The sequence below is a fragment of the Salmo trutta genome, chromosome 3 (genome assembly GCF_901001165.1).
Source record: "Salmo trutta chromosome 3, fSalTru1.1, whole genome shotgun sequence".
Taxonomy (NCBI): domain Eukaryota; kingdom Metazoa; phylum Chordata; class Actinopteri; order Salmoniformes; family Salmonidae; genus Salmo; species Salmo trutta.
The window spans coordinates 69,082,281-69,099,291 of record NC_042959.1 but is presented as its reverse complement, the minus strand read 5'-3'; the positions used below and the strand labels follow the sequence as shown (position 1 = coordinate 69,099,291).

Below are 17,011 nucleotides of genomic sequence, written 5' to 3'. Positions count from 1 at the left end.
CCTCATGTTCATTATCTCCAGCACAATACCAGTCCCTACATATGTGAAAACGGTGTATTTCCACGTTTTGTATAAAAAAATATCAAGTAAAAAACTTGTACCGATGTCATCATCAAAAGGTAGCCATTTTAAAACACCATGACATTCACCATGGCCTGGGGAGCAAGAATATACCCTCCTTCTGGCTAGAAACACCTTTAGAAAATCACCCTTTTTTAAACTTTTAATCCAACCTTGTGATGTCACAGAGAAGCAGTTTTTAGGACCTTCCATCTCATCTTTTTAACACACAGAACATAGAAACACCCTGTTTTCGCATATGTTGACACTGGTGTGGTGCTGGAGACAATGAATATGAGGTTCCTGTAAAGATCCTCTACTGGCCTCTCCTCTTCCTTATTCATTTTCTTCCCCATGCAGGGCCTGAGCCACCTACCGAGCTGGTGTTTAGTAACGTGACAGAAGCCTCTCTTTCTGTGTCCTGGTCCAAACCAAAGAGCAAAATCTCCGGCTTCAAAATCACATACTCTCACTCGGTCACGGGTAAGTTACTGTTCCCTTAACTTTTATCATGTTATCTACCTCTAAGTCAGGGTTTCCCAAACTCGGTCCTGGGGCCCCTCCTTGATAATGAGTTGATTATTTGAATCCGCTGTGTAGTGCTAGGGCAAAATTTGAATTCGCTGTGTAGTGCTAGGGCAACATTTGAATTCGCTGTGTAGTGCTAGGGCAACATTTGAATCCGCTGTGTAGTGCTAGGGCAAAATTTGAATTCGCTGTGTAGTGCTAGGGCAAAATTTGAATTCGCTGTGTAGTGCTAGGGCAACATTTTAATCCGCTGTGTAGTGCTAGGGCAAAATTTGAATCCGCTGTGTAGTGCTAGGGCAACATTTGAATCCGCTGTGTAGTGCTAGGGCAAAATTTGAATTCGCTGTGTAGTGCTAGGGCAACATTTGAATTCGCTGTGTAGTGCTAGGGCAACATTTGAATCCGCTGTGTAGTGCTAGGGCAACATTTGAATTCGCTGTGTAGTGCTAGGGCAACATTTGAATCCGCTGTGTAGTGCTAGGGCAACATTTGAATCCGTTGTGTAGTGCTAGGGCAACATTTGAATCCGCTGTGTAGTCTAGGGCAACATTTGAATCCGCTGTGTAGTGCTAGGGCAACATTTAAATTCGCTGTGTAGTGCTAGGGCAAAAAACTAAACATGCCCGGTGGGGGGGACGGGGGGGGATGACGTTGGTTCCCCTATCATGACCCCAATTTGACCCCATCACTACTATAAGTGACAAGGTGATGAAACTTTGAACACTTTAAAAATAGTTTATTCTCACTCCTTTTGTCAGCACAGGGGCTTAACCAGAATCATTCAAATGGAAGATACAACTTTTGTAGCATTCTTGTGTGCTCCATTAATGAAAGACAGATCAGCTGTTCAGCCAAAATACTTTTGTCATCCCCAAACACTGACACTGTTTAAGTGTCAATCATGGCCGGTGTCCCAAATGGCACCCTATTCCCTATGTGTCAAATGTAGTGCATCATAAAGGCATTCTATTCCCTATGTGTCAAATGTAGTGCATCATAAAGGGAATAGGGTGCCATTTGGGATGCAGTCATAGTGCATGTTTTCTCCTGAGGACCAGTGTGTTGTTAAGTCTTTCATCATGACAGGAGAGAGTGGTTCTGTGTCTGTCATCCTGACAGGAGAGAGTGGTCCTGTGTCTGTCATCCTGACAGGAGAAAGTGGTTCTGTGTCTGTCATCCTGACAGGAGAGATTGGTTCTGTGTCTGTCATCCTGACAGGAGAGAGTGGTTCTGTGTCTGTCATCATGACAGGAGAGAGTGGTTCTGTGTCTTTCATCCTGACAGGAGAGAGTGGTTCTGTGTCTTTCATCATGACAGGAGAAAGTGGTTCTGTGTCTTTCATCCTGACAGGAGAGAGGGGTTCTGTGTCTGTCATCCTGACAGGAGAGTGTGGTTCTGTGTCTGTCATCCTGACAGGAGAGTGTGGTTCTGTGTCTGTCATCCTGACAGGAGAGTGTGGTTCTGTGTCTGTCATCCTGACAGGAGAGAGTGGTTCTGTGTCTGTCATCCTGACAGGAGAGAGTGGTTCTGTGTCTGTCATCCTGACAGGAGAGAGTGGTTCTGTGTCTGTCATCCTGACAGGAGAGAGTGGTTCTGTGTCTGTGGATTCCCTGCAGTCCCAGGTGTCTCTGTCCAAGCTGTCCTCAGGGGCCACGTACGAAGTCATTGTGATGTCCACCATGGGGAAGAGAGAGAGTGATCCCCTCATTGCCATCATGACCACAGGTGATCACCACACTTACCTAGATCTATTGTGCTGTAGCAACTCTCCATTACAGTACATCATCATGCATTCTGCTTTGGATGTGGAGTGCAGAACGATCCAGAGTGCATTTGCCTTATTTTTACCCACAGTTTCAGTTTCTTGCTCTGCAATATGACAACAATTAAGTGTTTTAAAACATGACATAAAGGCATAACAATAATTGTTATTTAGCTAAATTCACCATGTAAAACACATTGTCTTTGGACTGCAGTACCTGCCCCTCCAACTGTTCTCCAAGCAGTTAACGTAACAGATACCAAGGCAGTGCTGCAATGGACCCCCGCCATGGGCCAAGTAGACCGCTTCATCATCAGTTATGAGTCTGCAAAAAGTGAGTGTGGTATCATTTCCTGATGAAAAGATACGGTGAACATACATACATACTGTCACGGTTATCGTCGGTGAAGGAGGACCAAAATGCAGCAGGACTGTGTTTGTACATTTTGAACATTTATTAAATCAAAATGAACACAAAAACAGCAAAACGAACTCACGATATACCGACAGTCTTCTCAGGCTCATACATGCTAGACAAGAAACAATCTCCCACAAAACCTACACCAAACAATTACCCATATATAGGACTCTCAATCAGAGGCAACGAGGAAACACCTGCCTCCAATTGAGAGTCCCAAACCCAATCAACCTAACATAGAAATACATCAACCAGACTACACATAGAAATACATCAACGTAGACCATAACTCAAAACCCGGAAATAATAAATCAAACGCCCTCCTAACTAACACACCACCCCGAACCACACAAAACAAATACCCTCTGCCACGTCCTGACCAAACTAAAATGACAATTAACCCTTATACTGGCCAGGACGTGACACATACATACATACATATAGTTATACAGTTCCTTCAGAAAGTATTCAGACCCCTTGACTTTTTCCACATTTTGTTACTTTACAGTCTCATTCTAAAATATATTAAATAAAAAAACTCCTCAGCGATCTACACACAATACCCCATAATGACTAAGTGAAAACAGGTTTTAAGACATTTTTGCTATGAGACTGGAAATTGAGCTCAGGTGGATCCTGTTTCCATTGATCATCCTAGTTAAATAAAAAATAAAACAACTTGATTGGAGTCCACCTGTGGTAAATTCAATTGATTGGACATGATTTGGAAAGGCACACACCTGTCTAAGGTCCCACAGTTGACAAGTGCATGTCAGAGCAAAAACCAAGCCATGAGGTCAAAGGAATTGTCCATAGACCTCTGAGACAGGATTGTGTCGAGGCACAGATCTGGGGAAGGGTACCAAAAACTGTCTGCAGCATTGAAGATCCCCAAGAACACAGTGGCCTCCATCATTCTTAAATGAAGAAGTTTGGAATCACCAAGACTCTTCCTAGAGCTGGCCGCCCAACCAAACTGAGCAATCGGGGGAAAAGAGCCTTGGTCAGCACTCCACCAATCAGGCCTTTATGGTAGAGTGGCCAGACAGAAGCCACTCCTCAGTAAAAGGCACATGACACCCCGCTTGGAGTTTGCCAAAAGGCACCTAAAGACTCTCAGACCATGAGAAACAAGATTCTCTGGTCTGATGAAACCAAGATTTAACTCTTTGGCCTGAATTCCAAGCGTCACATCTGGAGGAAACCTGGCACCATCCCTACGGTGAAGCATGGAGGTGGCAGCATCATGCTGTGGGGATGTTTTTCAGCGGCAGGGACTGGGAGACTAGTCAGGATCAAGGAAAAGATTAACGGAGCAAAGTACAGAGAGAACCTTGATGAAAACCTGCCCCAGAGCGCTCAGGACCTCAGACTGGGGAGAAGGTTCACCTTCCAACAGGACAACAACCCTAAGCATACAGCCAAAACAACACAGGAGTGGCTTCAGGACAAGTCTCTGAATGTCCTTGAGTGGCCCAGCCAGAGCCTGGACTTGAACCCGATCGAACATCTCTGGAGAGACCTGAAAATAGCTGTGCAGCAACGCTTCCCATCAAACCTGACAGAGCTTGAGAGGATCTGCAGAGTAGAATGGGAGAAACTCCCCAAATACAGGTGTGCCATGCTTGTAGCGTCATACCCAAGAAGACTCGAGGCTGTAATCGCTGCCAAAGTTGCTTCAACAAAGTACTGAGTAAAGGGTCTGAATACTTATGTAAATGTCATATATATATATTTTTATATATAAATTAGCAAAAAAGATATATATATATATTTTTGCTTTGTAATTATGGGGTATTGTGTGTAGATTGATTAGGGAAAAAACAATTGAATCCATTTTATAATAAGGCTGTAACTATATGTGGAAAAAGTCAAGGGGTCTGAATACTTTCAGAAGGCACTGTAGACCAGTGGAGGCTGCTGAGGGGAGGACGACTCCTAATAGTGGCTGGAATGGAGCAAAGGGAATGGCATCAAACACATAGGAACTGCTCCAGCCATTACCACGAGCCCGTCCTCCCCAAATAAGGTGCCACCAACCTCATGTAGTATATACTATGTACCATAGCTAGTATAACTACACCTGTACATTGTATACTGTTCTACTCACGTTCCAAGCTGTGATTCAGCCTAAGCTGCGTTCCCTGTCCCTCCTCCCTCGTCTCTCCCACAGCTCCTAATGTAACAGTGACAGTGATGGTGTCTGGTAACTCAGTAGACCAGCAGCTGAGAGGGCTGCAGAGAGCCACCCTGTACACAGTCAAAGCCCTGAGCCAGAAAGACAGTCTGCAGAGCACAGCCATCACTACCACCTTCACAACTGCCAGTGGTGAGTACACAGGGTGGAAACACACTGACATGCACCACATCACATGTAACTACAGTGTAAAACCTCAAAGATAGAAGCTCAGAGTTACGGACTGACCGGTCAAAGTTACAAACATTTCAGTGCTCCAAACGACCTCTATTTCCGACACGTTGGTATTTCTGAGGTCCTACTGTATAGGGAAAAGAACCAGGACAGAAAGTACCTGTATGTGTGATGGTTTGTCCTTCAGCTGTAAAGGCCGGTGAGGTGGGCGCTCGTTCTGCTGTTGTATCATGGAAATCCCCCAGTGTTGCGTTCAGCAGATACAGAGTGACCTATCAGACGGCAGGAGAGGAGGCCAAGGTGAGCTTTATTCCTCACATGATGCATTCATATGAACTTAATACCACAACTATACTGCTGCTATATTGTATACCAATGCTACAGATGTAGGATCTTCATTTGAGCCAGTTTGCTACAGCAGGAAAAGAATCCTGCCGCAACAGAAACTGTGAATTATGTTTATTATAAGTAATGGACATTTTTATAAGGGCTGATACATTTTTTCTTAAGGGAAAATCAAGTCTGAAATTTCAAAGTGGAAATTACAAGCTTCAGAAGACTTTTTAAACCTCAAATACCAACAAACAAAAAAAGAAAAAAAAAATGAAGATCCTGCATCTGTATACAATGTCGCGTCCCAAATGACCATATTCCTATAGTGTACTACTTTTAACCAGGGCCCATAGTCAAAAGTGGTGCACTATATAGGAAATAAGGTGCCATTTGGGACGGACTATATGAGGTGAAACAACAGTGCATGAGGTAAAACAGTTTCAGACATCTGTTTCTCTGGTCCTCTATCTCCCCAGGAGGTGATTCTGGACTCCACGGTGACGGAGTACAAGCTGACTGGACTGTTCTCTATGTCTAAGTACACGGTGCTGGTACAGGGAGAGAGAGAGGGACAGTACACATCTATTGTCACCACTGAGTTTATCACAGGTAGGTGTTACAGACCAGCAGTGAATTTCGAAAATGTACTTTGCACATGAGTCTCTCCATTTCATCAACTCAAGGAAGCAGCATTACTTATCTTTTACAGAGAATATAGTAATTGTATAGTAATGTTATAGTAATTGTATAGTATAGTAATTGCATAGTAATCTTATAGTAATTGTATAGTAATGTTATAGTAATCGTATAGTAATTGCATAGTAATCTTATAGTAATTGTATAGTAATCTTATAGTAATTGTATAGTAATCTTAAAGTAATTATATAGTAATTGTATAGTAATTGTATAGTAATCTTATTGTAATTGTATAGTAATCTTATAGTAATCGTATAGTAATTGTATAGTAATCTTATAGTAATTGTATAGTAATCTTAAAGTAATTGTATAGTAATTGTATAGTAATTGTATAGTAATCTTATTGTAATTGTATAGTAATCTTATAGTAATCGTATAGTAATTGTATAGTAATTGTATCCCCTCGGCTCAGGAAAACTGCGCTTCCCGTTCCCCACGGAGTGTTCCCAGGAGCTGCTGAACGGAGCGCTCCAGTCAGGAGAGGTGGATCTATACCCAGAGGGCAAGGAAGGAAAGGCAGTCAGAGTCTACTGTGACATGGAGACTGAGGGAGGCGGCTGGACGGTAAGATACATGGCTTCTCTCTCTCTCATGGCTTTGAATGGGATTGAATCATCAGCCATCTGATTCCAAAGGTTGACAATCACATTTCCTTTTGAATAGCTGAATTTTGTTGGACATAGTACGTGGGGGAATGGTAGAATGGCTATAAATGTGGGACATCTATGCATATTTCTTTTCTATGGTGAGTCTGTTTCCAATATCAGCTTTGTGAATGTGTTGCATACTGTAGGTGTTCCAGAGGAGAATGAACGGGAAGACAGATTTCTTCAGAACCTGGAGTGACTACACTAACGGCTTTGGAAAACTCAGCGAGGAGTTCTGGCTCGGTAAGGTTTGGCTCAATGCTGCTGATCCACTCAAAGTCCTCAGAAGAGGACAAACAGGAAACTGTAGTTCAGGGATGGGGTCATTTCTATTATCATTTCAGTAAATTGGAAGGAAATAAACAGACATTTCAGGAAGTAAACAGAAATTAATTTTCCAATTTAAAAATTTTCTTTAATCCTCTCTATAAGAACATTTTTAAATAGGAATTTCAGTCCACTTCTTGAATTGACTGAATAGAGGACATGCATAAAGATGGCGGCCCCCATGTACTTACCACAAATACCTCATTTGCTAAGTTCGTCCTATTATACAGTGGTTTCCATTATTCTTGTTTGGAATCTGCATTAGCTTCAGTAAATCTCCAAGATGGTGGCAATTTGAAACATTTTTTACGAAAAAGTAGTTTGTGCTGATTTACTGGCACATTGAGTCATGTCACGCTCCGTAGTTTAAAACCTCTGTGTGTCATGCTAAAACAATGACGGCATATCTGAATTCCTCCTTCTTTACGCACCCTCACCATTGAAATGGAATTGACCCCAACCATGCTAACTGCATCAAAAGGGAGGCTACTACCAAAGCTTACCGTATGTACTCTACATAGCTCACAGCTTGAACATAGAGTACATAGTACATAGTATGTTTTAAATGACGTCCTAATCTTCTCTCTCTCTATCTCTCGTCCATCCAGGTAATGAGCTGCTTCACAACCTGACCAGCATGGGCCCAGTGAGCCTGAGAGTGGACCTGCGTTCAGGCAACGATACGGCCTACGCCCATTACTCCAGCTTCACCATCGACTCAGAGGACAAACACTACGCCATCCAGGTGTCTGGATACACCGGCACTGCAGGTAAAAGGGGAGGGATGGAGGGGAAACGGAACACCGAGGAGAAAGGAATGCAAATATAGAATGTGAGGACAGAGCCTAGCAGAGCAGAATGTACACTAGCCAAGATAGAATGTGAGGACAGAGCCTAGCAAAGCAGGTGCTTAAGGTTGAGGAACCAAAACTCAAATAGGCTCACAAACAAATATTCATTACGAGGTCAATCCCTTTCACATAATTTCACTAAAGTTAACATTTTACTGAAGTGAGTGGTAGGATTGGTCCCTCACTCTACAAATGCTGAAATGTCCTTCTTTCTTTCTTCCCCATCACGTCTATAAGGTGACTCCATGAGGTACCACAACGGGCGCCCATTCTCCACCAGAGACAAGGAACCCCACCCCCTGGGCATCCACTGTGCCAGGGCCTACATGGGCGGCTGGTGGTACAAAAACTGCTACAAGACCAACCTCAACGGCCTCTATGGCACCAACAGCAACAACCAGGTACGACTAGTATCAGCATCCTCCCACTAAGTGATTTTGTCGTTGCTTTGACATTTTGATTACAGTACCTTTCCTGGTCTTTGCTATTGCAAGACAGCACCCCAATGTTGATATGCTATAAACACTGCACCACATCTCGAGTGTTTCAATTTGAACCATGGAGAATGATAGAGGACTCTTCTTTGTATCTGTCCAATTATGGCATCTGTGAGCGCACGGGCAGCACCATTAAGGCCATCTTCATTTTGAATTTGTTAACTTTTTATTCTACGACTTCTATGAGTTTATAAACAAACTGAAAAGGTGCATAGTGCCACATGGAGTGTGTTATTTGATCAGGTATAAAGCCAAGGTTTGTGAATTACTGCCACCTGCAGTTATGGAATGTTTGCTCATGTATAATTCATTGGCTGATCCCTCAGATGGATTTATGAGATCCTTCACTAACCCATAGGAAGTCCAACCCAGTTGACTACTTCAAAATGGTGACATTTCTCAATGAAGATGCCCACGCTAAAACGAGCTTTTAGGCACTAGAGTCTTCTATCTATCTCTATGATTTGAACAGACTTCTTATTTGAAGTTGTGTCAACTGCTATCAACTCTTATCAACTAATGTAACCGAATTTAAGTTTTGTCAACTCAACTTAATCTACTAAATGAACGTAACTCAACTGCTTGTGCTGTGTTATAGGGTGTCGTGTGGATAGACTGGAAGGGCAAAGACTCGTCCATTCCCTTTACTGAGATGAAGTTCCGACCAGCCAGGATCTCCGTCACAGCCCACGGCTAAGACTGTCCTCTGACTCGTCCAGCCCTAAAACCCTTCCTTTGAGAAACAGAAAAGTTGAGCACCAAGAGACCATAAATGTGCATCTGTAATTCCGTCTCAACTTGCATGTCCAGTGGTCTTAACAGCCGTCACAACAGACAGCGCATCAGTCCGTACTTGTACTGTACAGTGCAGTGCACCAGGGTCCTGTTCTGTACCTTTATCATGCTGTCTCTCTCAGCTGTATTTGTAGACAGGAAATATTTCTGATTGCAGCATTTTGTATAGTATTGTTTTATGACCAAACTCTTACCGTCTCCAACTCTATGACTGTTCTACTGTTCTGACCCCAAAGCATCTCTACCTGATGCACATCACAAAGGTTACCCACCCCACTACTACTGTAATAAAATATGCACTGTCTCACTCTATTGGAATAAATGAGGCAAATGAATGCCTGGATGGAGATGGGTTTTTTATACTCAACTATGTGAGTGGTGTTGTGTGTGTGTGACTGGCATCATGGGAATGATGTCAATCTGCTAACAGGATTCTTCAGGTGTTGCCAAGGTTACTCATCACCATGTGTAGTTCACCTGTGCTATACATGCTTATTTCACATATTTCAGTTCTGTTCACAGATACAGTATTTTGTGAACTGATTTGAAATATTTAGACAAGAGGAGAGAAGAGTGCAGGAGGTGGCCTCGGACAGGTTAGTAATCAGTAATAAGATGTGAAATCATCATTACTAAACACATTTCCAGTTGACAGTTATGCAATATAACACCCACACCCGGGCTGCGTCCCTAATGGCACCCTATTCCCTATGTAGTCCACTACTTTTGACCAGGGCCTTTAGGGAATAGGGTGCCATTTGGGACACAGATTCAAACCCACCTACACAAAATGAGACTAAACATCCCTGGTGTGTTTCTGTCACCATCAGCATTTTCAATCAGTGACAATCTAACACAATCTAATTCACTTCTCCCTCCTCCAATAGGCATTTAGTTCCTGATCTAACAACTCAGCACACTCTGCTCTGAAATGTCCATTTATCAAGGCTTCCCAGGAAAGAAGATGAGTCGGTATGGAGCTCAACTCCGTGAGGTCTCTAGCACTGCAGCATCCAGAGGAAAGAGAAATGAAGCTGAACATATGAAGCTATTGGCTTGTCACGTCTTACCACAGAAGCACCGACTGAGTGTGTTCCAACTATTGAACAGACATTTTGCAGCAGAATGGCTTCAGTCACAAAGCTCAGCGTTCTACTGGCCGTTGATGCCTATAAAATGAAAGAACAAGGTGAAGAATCCTCCTTCTCCACGACTCCTGTGGGTGAAGACTACTGGTTGATCACCAGATCCTCAGCTGAAGAGAGTCTGCTGCTGTGAATACCTCTAACCCTTCACCTGAGACTTCCACCCTGGATGCAGACTTATGGGATCGTCTAAAAGCTATCTGTGAATCTGAGGAACAATTCTTATCTCCAGATCAACAACCTCACTCAGTCAGACTCTGGGCGTTACAAGGTGGAGTGCTGGACAAATGGCACAGGGTCCAAACAGAAGAACATAGACCTCACCGTTTTCACAACTACAGGCAAGAAGCCAGTTGTGCCATTTATCCAGTTAGGAGAGACAGTAGACATGTTGTGTGGGACGGCAAGGGGTGGTGACAATGTGACCGTCCGGTGGTTATATTTGAACATTTGGGACAACATTAGTTCCCTAGCACCTTTCCTGGAGGACGAAATGGGATAGCAAATGGTTGAGAACAGCTCCACTCTACGTATCACCAACTTCCCCACTGAGGACAAGATATCTTTTCTTTTAATGGTACTGGAGCCCCAGCAATGTGTTTACAGGGAGTTGATGGAAGTGAGGCCTGAGGCAATGTATCTCCATTGCTCATTGGGAGAAAATGCAGTGCACTGCCTTGCTTTAACACCAGTGGAGAAGAGTTGCATACTGGCAGATTTAGTTAGAATAGCCGTGTGAAAACGCCTCTGAGGAAAACCTCACTGGCCAAGGGAAACAAATGTACATGGTGGATGGAAGTGTCAGGGACTTACACCCTGGTCATCCCATCACTGATGCTGAACCACACAGGCTTCTGGATGTTTTAGGGGTTTCAGGATTCTTCAATGCTGTGACCTGCTGGCTTGCTGCAAGTCCGAGTCCCACACAGAGTTCTTCTCAGAGGGAAGGGAAGCTGCTCTCGGCTGTAACGCTGATCTCACTCAGCCTGCTGAGGTTGTATGGTACAGACAGAGCGCTCTGGTGGACGATGTTATCATGGACACACAAAACATACTGTATGTCTGCCAACGCAGAAATGATTTGAGGATATGGAGGGCCGAATGAATGGGTCTAGTCTTCACTCCTCTTTGGTGCTCTCTAACGTCTCACTGGAGGACAGTGGGAAGTACTGGTCTGCTGTCATCTATGAAGACGTGTGTGTGTCAATGACTAAAACCCATCTGATTTACGTTGAGAGAGATCCCTTTGTTGTCGATTCAACTTTCTATGCAGTGTTCTCGTCATTGCTGGGCTGTGTTCTGCTGGGGATGGTCTGCACTCTGATCACTGTGAACATGAAGACCACGAGAAGAGACTGGGCGTCTCTACAGACTCTGAGGACTGCAGCCCAGACACAGGGACAACTAAGCAATGGAGAGGAAGAGGAGAGGGAGGAGAGAGAGGAAAGGGAAGAGAGGGAGGAGAGGGAAGAGAGAGGGGAAAGGATAGAGAGTGAAGAAAGTGAGTTATGAGAGCAGATAGAGGGGAGGAAGAGAGAGGGGAGGATGAGAGAGGGGAGAAAGAGAGAGAGGAGCAAAGAGAGAGTGGAGGAAGAGCGAGTGAAGGAAGAGAGGGGGGAGGGAGGAAGAGAGAGGAGAGCGAAGAGAGAGGGGAGGAAGAGAGAGGGGAGGAAGAGAGAGGGGAGGAAGAGAGAGGGGAGAAAGAGAGAGGAGGAAGAGAGAGGGGAGGATGAGATAGGACAGGATAGGGTTATGAGAGAGGAGAGGGAAGAGAGAGGACAGGATAGAGTTATGAGAGAGGGGAGGGAAGAGAGAGGACATGATAGAGTTATGAGAGAGGGGAGGGAAGAGAGAGGACAGGATAGGGTTATGAGAGGGGGGAGGGAAGAGAGAGGACAGGATAGAGTTATGAGATGGGGAGGGAAGAGAGAGGACAGGATAGAGTTATGAGATGGGGGAGGGAAGAGAGAGGACAGGATAGGGTTATGAGAGAGGGGAGGGAAGAGAGAGGACATGATAGAGTTATGAGAGAGGGGAGGGAAGAGAGAGGACAGGATAGAGTTATGAGAGAGGACAGGGAAGAGAGAGGACAGGATAGAGTTATGAGAGGGGGGAGGGAAGAGAGAGGACAGCATAGAGTTATGAGATGGGGGAGGGAAGAGAGAGGACAGGATAGAGTAATGGGAGAGGGGAGGGAAGAGAGAGGACAGGATAGAGTTATGAGAGAAGGGAGGGAAGAGAGAGGACAGGATAGAGTTATGAGAGAGGACAGGGAAGAGAGAGGACAGGATAGGGTTATGAGAGAGGACAGGGAAGAGAGAGGACAGGATAGAGTTATGAGAGAGGACAGGGAAGAGAGAGGACAGGATAGAGTTATGAGATGGGGGAGGGAAGAGAGAGGATAGGATAGAGTTATGAGAGAGGGAAGGGAAGAGAGAGGACAGGATAGAGTTATGAGAGAGGACAGGGAAGAGAGAGTACAGGATAGAGTTATGAGATGGGGGAGCGAAGAGAGAGGACAGGATAGAGTTATGAGACAGGACAGAGAAGAGAGAGGACAGGATAGAGTTATGAGAGAGGGGAGGGAAGAGAGAGGACAGGATAGAGTTATGAGAGAGGGGAGGGAAGAGAGAGGACAGGATAGAGTTATGAGATGGGGGAGGGAAGAGAGAGGACAGGATAGAGTTATGAGAGAGGACAGGGAAGAGAGAGGACAGGATAGAGTTATGAGAGAGGACAGAGAAGAGAGAGGACAGGATAGAGTTATGAGAGAAGGGAGGGAAGAGAGAGGACAGGATAGAGTTATGAGAGAGGACAGGGAAGAGAGAGGACAGGATAGAGTTATGAGAGAGGGGAGGGAAGAGAGAGGACAGGATAGGGTTATGAGAGAGGGGAGGGAAGAGAGAGGACAGGACAGAGTTATGAGAGGGGGGAGGGAAGAGAGGACAGGATAGAGTTATGAGAGAGGACAGGGAAGAGAGAGGACAGGATAGAGTTATGAGAGAGGGGAGGGAAGAGAGAGGACAGGATAGGGTTATGAGAGAGGGGAGGGAAGAGAGAGGACAGGATAGAGTTATGAGAGAGGGGAGGGAAGAGAGAGGACAGGATAGGGTTATGAGAGAGGGGAGGGAAGAGAGAGGACAGGACAGAGTTATGAGAGGGGGGAGGGAAGAGAGAGGACAGGATAGAGTTATGGGAGAGGGGAGGGGAAGAGAGAGGACAGGATAGAGTTATGAGAGAGGGGAGGGAAGAGAGAAGACAGGATAGAGTTATGAGAGGGGGGAGGGAAGAGAGAGGACAGGATAGAGTTATGAGAGAAGGGAGGGAAAAGAGAGGACAGGATAGAGTTATGAGAGAGGACAGGGAAGAGAGAGGACAGGATAGAGTTATGAGAGAGGACAGGGAAGAGAGAGGACAGGATAGAGTTATGAGAGAGGGGAGGGAAGAGAGAGGACAGGATAGAGTTATGAGAGAGGGGAGGGAAGAGAGAGGACAGGATAGAGTTATGAGAGAGGGGAGGGAAGAGAGAAGACAGGATAGAGTTATGAGAGGGGGGAGGGAAGAGAGAGGACAGGATAGAGTTATGAGAGAAGGGAGGGAAAGAGAGGACAGGATAGAGTTATGAGAGAGGACAGGGAAGAGAGAGGACAGGATAGAGTTATGAGAGAGGACAGGGAAGAGAGAGGACAGGATAGAGTTATGAGAGAGGGGAGGGAAGAGAGAGGACAGGATAGAGTTATGAGATGGGGGAGGGAAGAGAGAGGACAGGATAGAGTTATGAGAGAGGACAAGGAAGAGAGAGGACAGGATAGGGTTATGAGAGAGGGGAGGGAAGAGAGAGGACAGGACAGAGTTATGAGAGGGGAAGGAAGAGAGAGGACAGGATAGGGTTATGAGAGAGGGGAGGGAAGAGAGAGGACAGGATAGAGTTATGAGAGAGGACAGGGAAGAGAGAGGACAGGATAGAGTTATGAGAGAGGGGAGGGAAGAGAGAGGACATGATAGAGTTATGAGAGAGGGGAGGGAAGAGAGAGGAAGGATAGGGTTATGAGAGGGGGAGGGAAGAGAGGACAGGATAGAGTTATGAGATGGGGGAGGGAAGAGAGAGGACAGGATAGAGTTATGAGATGGGGGAGGGAAGAGAGAGGACAGGATAGGGTTATGAGAGAGGGGAGGGAAGAGAGAGGACATGATAGAGTTATGAGATGGGGGAGGGAAAGGGAAGAGAGGACAGGATAGAGTTATGAGAGAGGACAGGGAAGAGAGAGGACAGGATAGAGTTATGAGAGGGGGAGGGAAAGAGAAGAGAGAGGACAGATAGAGTTATGAGATGGGGGAGGGAAAGAGAGAGGACAGGATAGAGTTATGGGAGGAGGGAGGGAGAGAGAGAGGACAGGAGGATAGAGTTATGAGAGAAGGGAGGGAAGAGAGAGGACAGGATAGAGTTATGAGAGAGGACAGGGAAGAGAGAGGACAGGATAGAGTTATGAGAGAGGACAGGGAAGAGAGAGGACAGGATAGGGTTATGAGAGAGGACAGGGAAGAGAGAGGACAGGATAGAGTTATGAGAGAGGACAGGGAAGAGAGAGGACAGGATAGAGTTATGAGAGAGGGGAGGGAAGAGAGAGGACAGGATAGGGTTATGAGAGAGGACAGGGAAGAGAGAGGACAGGATAGAGTTATGAGAGAGGACAGGGAAGAGAGAGGACAGGATAGAGTTATGAAAGAGGACAGGGAAGAGAGAGGACAGGATAGAGTTATGAGAGAGGGAAGGGAAGAGAGAGGACAGGATAGAGTTATGAGAGAGGACAGGGAAGAGAGAGGACAGGATAGAGTTATGAGATGGGGGAGGGAAGAGAGAGGACAGGATAGAGTTATGAGAGAGGTGAGGGAAGAGAGAGGACAGGATAGGGTTATGAGAGGGGGGAGGGAAGAGAGAGGACAGGACAGAGTTATGAGAGAAGGGAGAGAAGAGAGAGGACAGGATAGGGTTATGAGAGAGGGGAGGGAAGAGAGAGGACAGGATAGAGTTATGAGAGGGGGAAGGGAAGAGAGAGGACAGGATAGGGTTATGAAAGAGGACAGGGAAGAGAGAGGACAGGATAGAGTTATGAGAGGGGGAAGGGAAGAGAGAGGACAGGATAGGGTTATGAAAGAGGACAGGGAAGAGAGAGGACAGGATAGAGTTATGAGAGAGGGGAGGGAAGAGAGGACAGGATAGAGTTATGAGAGAGGACAGGGAAGAGAGAGGACAGGATAGGGTTATGAGAGAGGACAGGGAAGAGAGAGGACAGGATAGAGTTATGAGAGAGGACAGGGAAGAGAGAGGACAGGATAGAGTTATGAAAGAGGACAGGGAAGAGAGAGGACAGGATAGGGTTATGAGAGAGGGGAGGGAAGAGAGAGGACAGGATAGAGTTATGAGAGAGGACAGAGAAGAGAGAGGACAGGATAGAGTTATGAGAGAGGACAGGGAAGAGAGAGGACAGGATGGAGTTATGAGATGGGGGAGGGAAGAGAGAGGACAGGATAGAGTTATGAAAGAGGACAGGGAAGAGAGAGGACAGGATAGAGTTATGAGAGAGGGGAGGGAAGAGAGAGGACAGGATAGAGTTATGAGAGAGGGGAGGGAAGAGAGAGGACAGGATAGGGTTATGAGAGAGGGGAGGGAAGAGAGAGGACAGGACAGAGTTATGAGAGGGGAAGGGAAGAGAGAGGACAGGATAGAGTTATGAGAGAGGGGAGGGAAGAGAGGACAGGATAGAGTTATGAGAGAGGGGAGGGAAGAGAGGACAGGATAGAGTTATGAGAGAGGACAGGGAAGAGAGAGGACAGGATAGAGTTATGAGAGAGGGGAGGGAAGAAAGGACAGGATAGAGTTATGAGAGAGGACAGGGAAGAGAGAGGACAGGATAGAGTTATGAGAGAGGACAGGGAAGAGAGAGGACAGGACAGAGTTATGAGAGAGGACAGGGAAGAGAGAGGACAGGATAGGGTTATGAGAGAGGACAGGGAAGAGAGAGGACAGGATAGAGTTATGAGAGAGGGGAGGGAAGAGAGGACAGGATAGAGTTATGAGAGAGGACAGGGAAGAGAGAGGACAGGATAGAGTTATGAGAGAGGGGAGGGAAGAAAGGACAGGATAGAGTTATGAGAGAGGACAGGGAAGAGAGAGGACAGGATAGAGTTATGAGAGAGGACAGGGAAGAGAGAGGACAGGACAGAGTTATGAGAGAGGACAGGGAAGAGAGAGGACAGGACAGAGTTATGAGAGAGGGGAGGGAAGAAAGGACAGGATAGAGTTATGAGAGAGGACAGGGAAGAGAGAGGACAGGATAGAGTTATGAGAGAGGGGAGGGAAGAGAGAGGACAGGATAGAGTTATGAGAGAGGACAGGGAAGAGAGAGGACAGGATAGAGTTATGAGAGAGGACAGGGAAGAGAGAGGACAGGATAGAGTTATGAGAGAGGGAAGGGAAGAGAGAGGATTGCGCAGATCATTCTTAAATCTCAGCTGAAAACATTTATTTTTCAAATTGCCTTTAATGATTCCTATTAATATTTTGCAATGTGATACTTTGG

The 17,011-nt window shown here is 45.7% G+C and overlaps 1 protein-coding gene across 7 annotated transcripts in view; it reads left to right on the top strand.

The window, feature by feature from the left end:
- Nucleotides 1-9,634, top strand: part of LOC115185996 (tenascin-R) — a 35,453-nt gene extending 25,819 nt beyond the window's left edge. For all 7 annotated transcript variants that reach the window (XM_029745868.1, XM_029745869.1, XM_029745867.1 and 4 more), the window contains 11 exons: nucleotides 421-543; nucleotides 2,170-2,313; nucleotides 2,565-2,684; nucleotides 4,942-5,097; nucleotides 5,327-5,439; nucleotides 5,949-6,081; nucleotides 6,581-6,732; nucleotides 6,962-7,058; nucleotides 7,751-7,912; nucleotides 8,231-8,394; nucleotides 9,089-9,634. In XM_029745868.1, coding sequence (XP_029601728.1) covers nucleotides 421-543; nucleotides 2,170-2,313; nucleotides 2,565-2,684; nucleotides 4,942-5,097; nucleotides 5,327-5,439; nucleotides 5,949-6,081; nucleotides 6,581-6,732; nucleotides 6,962-7,058; nucleotides 7,751-7,912; nucleotides 8,231-8,394; nucleotides 9,089-9,187 — 1,463 coding nt within the window. In that variant the 3' untranslated portion in view covers nucleotides 9,188-9,634. The remainder of the gene's footprint in view (nucleotides 1-420; nucleotides 544-2,169; nucleotides 2,314-2,564; nucleotides 2,685-4,941; nucleotides 5,098-5,326; nucleotides 5,440-5,948; nucleotides 6,082-6,580; nucleotides 6,733-6,961; nucleotides 7,059-7,750; nucleotides 7,913-8,230; nucleotides 8,395-9,088) is intronic.
- The last annotated feature ends 7,377 nt before the right edge of the window (nucleotides 9,635-17,011 follow it).